The sequence below is a fragment of the Cebus imitator genome, unplaced genomic scaffold (genome assembly GCF_001604975.1).
Source record: "Cebus imitator isolate Cc_AM_T3 unplaced genomic scaffold, Cebus_imitator-1.0 Scaffold209, whole genome shotgun sequence".
In the NCBI taxonomy this organism is placed as follows: domain Eukaryota; kingdom Metazoa; phylum Chordata; class Mammalia; order Primates; family Cebidae; genus Cebus; species Cebus imitator.
The window spans coordinates 3,747,957-3,751,870 of NW_016107524.1; the positions used below are offsets into that span (position 1 = coordinate 3,747,957).

Consider the following 3,914-nt stretch of genomic DNA (forward strand, 5'->3'; position numbering starts at 1 on the left):
CGTATGCCTCCCAGGTTCAAGTGATTCTCCTGCCTCAGCTCCCCGAGTAGCTGGGACTACAGGCATCTACCACCATGCCTAATTTTTGTATTTTTAGTAAAGATGGGGTTTCAGCATAATGGACAGGCTGGTCTCCAACTCCTGACCTCCTGATCTGTCCACTTCAGCCTCCCAAAGTACGGAATTATAGGCATGAGCCACTGCACTGGTTCTTTTTTTGTATTTTTAGTAGAGATGGAGATTCACCATGTTGGTCAGGCTGGTCTCCAACTCCTGACCTCAGGTAATCCACTCACCTTGGCCTCCCAAAGTGCTGAGATTGCAAGTGTGAGCCACCACTGCCTCTCTTACAAAAAAATCAACAATTCCAATTCTAGAATCTGCGAATCCTCAGCTTCTCTCGCTCTCCCACCCCATTTTCTTAAATGAGGGATGTTTCCTTTGGGGCTTAACAGGAATATAGTAAATCTTTAAACCATTTTATATCTTGGAAAAATTATGCTTTCAACTGCGGTTGGAGTCATCCCTGTAAGCGAGTTTCCTAACTAAATTAAGTCCCAGTACCTAATTTGGAAAGTGATACTAAGCAGCCCATTCTGGGTTATTGATGTCAGTTTAATAATTTTGTTCTTGACTACCTCAAAAGTTCATTTAACTTTGAATTGGCAAGATTATATAATTCCTTCCGTCTAGTTAAAAGAGCACAATCATTAAAAACAAAAACTATCTCCTCAGTTCAACTGAAGAGGGGGAAAAAAAGCTAGTAAGACAAAGCAGAGTTTTTATATTGATCCTTCATATCCCAAGTACCCTAAATTGACTTCAATTTTTCCCTGTTCAAGTTATAATTGATATGAACCACCGATAATCTGTCCAACACTAAACTCAATACTGGGGTCACAAAAGGGGAAAATACAGCACTAGTGCTCACAAGTTAGAAAATCTTCTGCAGCCCCATCCTGTACTTGTTTAAAAGACATTGTTCATCCCTAAGGGGCGTGAAATTTAAAACAGACCAGTCAGGTGCAGACTTATTAAGCAGAAGCCTGTAGCAGCTACCACCACTTTAAAGAAATTTAACATTAAGTATGTAGTCCCAGATTGAAGCTAGAAAAATATGAGTTGACTAAACTGCATTACTTGGAGAGTATAATCACTGAATTTAGGCCATTCTACTGGTGAAATATAAAAGCCCTTCCACAGAGCTTTGGCAAACGCCACTCCACTTCTAGGCACCATTTTACAAATAAGGTAGGTCATGCCTGTAATCCCAACACTTTGGGGAGATGGAGAATGCAGTGAGTTTTAAGTGAGAGAGAGAGGAGCGAGCGAGCGAGAGAGAGAGAGAGAGAGAGAGAGAGAGAGGAAAGGGAGAGAAAGAGAGAGGAGAGAGAAGGAAGAGAGAGAAAGAGACAGAAGAGAGAGAGAGGAAAGTGAGAGAGAGAGAGAGAGGAAAGGGAGACAGAGAGTTGACGGGTGAGGAGAGTGAGAGAGAGACAGTTGGGGGGGGTGGGGAGAGGGAGAGGGCGAGCAGGCATCTGTAATCCAAGCTGGTCCGGAGGATGAGACAGAGAATTGCTTGAACCTGGAAGGCAGAGGTTGCAGTGAGCCGAGATTGTTCCATTGCACTTCAGCCTGGGCAACAGAGCGTCACTCCATCTCAAAAATAAATAAATGAATGAAAATACAAATACAAAAATTATCGGGGTGTGGTGGTGGGTGCAAGTGATCCCAGCTACTTGGGAGGCTGGCACCTGTAATCCCCGCACTTTGGGAGGCCAAGGCGGGTGGATCACCTGAGGTCAGGAGTTCGAGACCAGCCTGGTCAACATGGCGACACCGTCTCTGCTAAAAATACAAATTACTCGAGCGTGGTGGTGTATGCGCCTGTAGGCCCAGCTACTCAGGAGGCTGGGGCAGGAGAATCGTCTGAACCCAGGAGTCAGAGGTTGCAGTGAGCTGAGATCATGCCGTTGCATTCCAGCCTGGGAGACAAGAGCGAAACTTGGTCTCTAATAATAATAATAAAATAAATAAATACAAAAATTAGCCGGGCGTAAAAGCTAAGGCAGGAGAATGGTCTGAGCCGGGAAGGTAGCGGTTACAGTTCAAGATTGTGCCATTACACTCCAGCCTGGGCGACAGAGCAAGGCCGCCTCAAATAAGCAAAAAAAATAAAGAAAGAAAGGTATATCTAGTTATTAATTACGGGATTCTCAAAATGGTGGGATTATAGGTTTTTACACTTCACGGTTATTGTTGTTTCTGCGTTTCCTACAATAAGCTCGGCATTACTCATACGATCCTTAGAAAAGGGAAAACGCCCAAACGCCCTGTGTAATCCAGGCCCGCAGGCTGCGCGCAGGTGCATAGCGGCCCTGGAGGCCTCTCTGCGTGCCGCACCTGTCCCCGCCTAAGGCCACATCCGGGGCCCGCCGTAGGTGACAAGGACAAGGGCGGGCCAGCTGGTCCCTATCGCAGAGAGTCTGCCACCGGCTCGGGCTGTTATGGAACCCCAGATCCACCCCGGCCTGAGGAGGTGGGTACGTCAGGGCGCGAAGCATTGGTTCGGTGGCCGCAGGATTCCTGGACGTGGCCACTCAGTTCCTCGCCTGTCCCCCGCCTCCGCCCCGGGCCATTTCCCTACCGAGGCGAGCAAAGCTGCAAAGTGAGGCTGTTCCCCCGCCGGCGTGAGTGAGCGCCGCCTTGCCGCTTCCTACCGCGCCGAGGGCCGGGGCCGGGGCACCGCCGCGCCGTCTGGGTTACAGGCTAGAAAGCGCGGCCTCTCGGTGCCCTCCCCATTATCCCCGCCTCGGGGGCCGCAGGCCTCTGCCCTCCAGCCCAGCCCAGCCCAACTCCACAACTCCTGCTCCAAGTCCGCGCCTCACCTTCCTCAGCCGCGGCCAAAGTTGCCGTCGCCGCCGCGAGCAGGAGCCCGAACGCAAGGACCTGCGGTGGCGCCATGCTGTCCGCGCGCCGGGAAGAGGGGCTAGGGAAGGGCCGGGAGCTCGCGGGAGGGCGTGCGCCGGGAGCAAAGCTTGAGAAGCCGGCCTGGCGGCGAGAAGCTTGGGGCGCGCGGGTCCGCGTCTGGAGGACCGCTACGAGGGGGTCCTCGGACCGCGCCGAAGGTGCTTGCTCGCCGAAGGACTTGCGCTTAGTGCGCGCGGCGGGGAGAAACGCAGACCTACACGACCTGGCGGCCCCGCCTCTCCGCCCCATCCCGGGTCGGCTCACCTCAGGCAGCCGGTGCTTGGTGATGAGTCACCGCCCGGGGGCGGGGAGCGAGTAGCTCCCCTCCCCCAGCCCCGGTGCAATTGTTGGGGCTCCGCCCCCTCCGCAGGTGTGCGCCCGCACGCCCCGCCCCGCCCCAGGTGCTTTCTCTCCCTGGCGGCGGCAGGGGCCCTTAGTGGCCTCCGAGAAGGTTTGAAGGTTCTGTGCTGAGAATTCCTTTTACCTGGAGCAGCGCTAACTCTGAAGCCTTGAAGAACCGGGCTTGGTGGAAAGGGTGCGGCGACTGGGTAGAGGAAAGTGGAGGCTAAAGGGAATATAAAGACAAAACACTATAAAAAAGACGACCTTTGAGCTTTACCTGGCAGTTTAATTGTACTCCTTTGAAATTAGAAAAAAAAAAGAAGAGGCCGGGTGCGGTGGCTTATGCCTGTAATTCCAGAACTTTGGGAGGCCGAGGCGGGCGGATCACGAGGTCGGGAGTTCGTTGACCAGCCTGGCAACCCAGTGAAACCACGTCTCTACTAAAAATACAAATATTAGCCGGGCCTGGTGGCGCGTGCCTGCAATGCCAGCTACTCAGGAGGCTGAGGCAGGAGAATTGCTTGAACCTGGGAGTCGGAGGTTGCAGTGAGCCGAGATGGTTCCCTGCACTCCAGCGTGGTGACAGAGCCAGACGACGTCTC

At 52.7% G+C, this 3,914-nt stretch overlaps 1 protein-coding gene across 1 annotated transcript in view; it reads right to left on the reverse strand.

Annotated features, from left to right (window-relative positions):
• The window catches only part of EPCAM (epithelial cell adhesion molecule), a 16,911-nt gene extending 13,580 nt beyond the window's left edge, over positions 1–3,331 (reverse strand). The window contains exon 1 of the mRNA XM_037745739.1: positions 2,889–3,331. Within this exon, the coding sequence (XP_037601667.1) occupies positions 2,889–3,219 (331 nt within the window). The 5' untranslated portion in view covers positions 3,220–3,331. The remainder of the gene's footprint in view (positions 1–2,888) is intronic.
• Between the last annotated feature and the right edge of the window lie 583 nt (positions 3,332–3,914).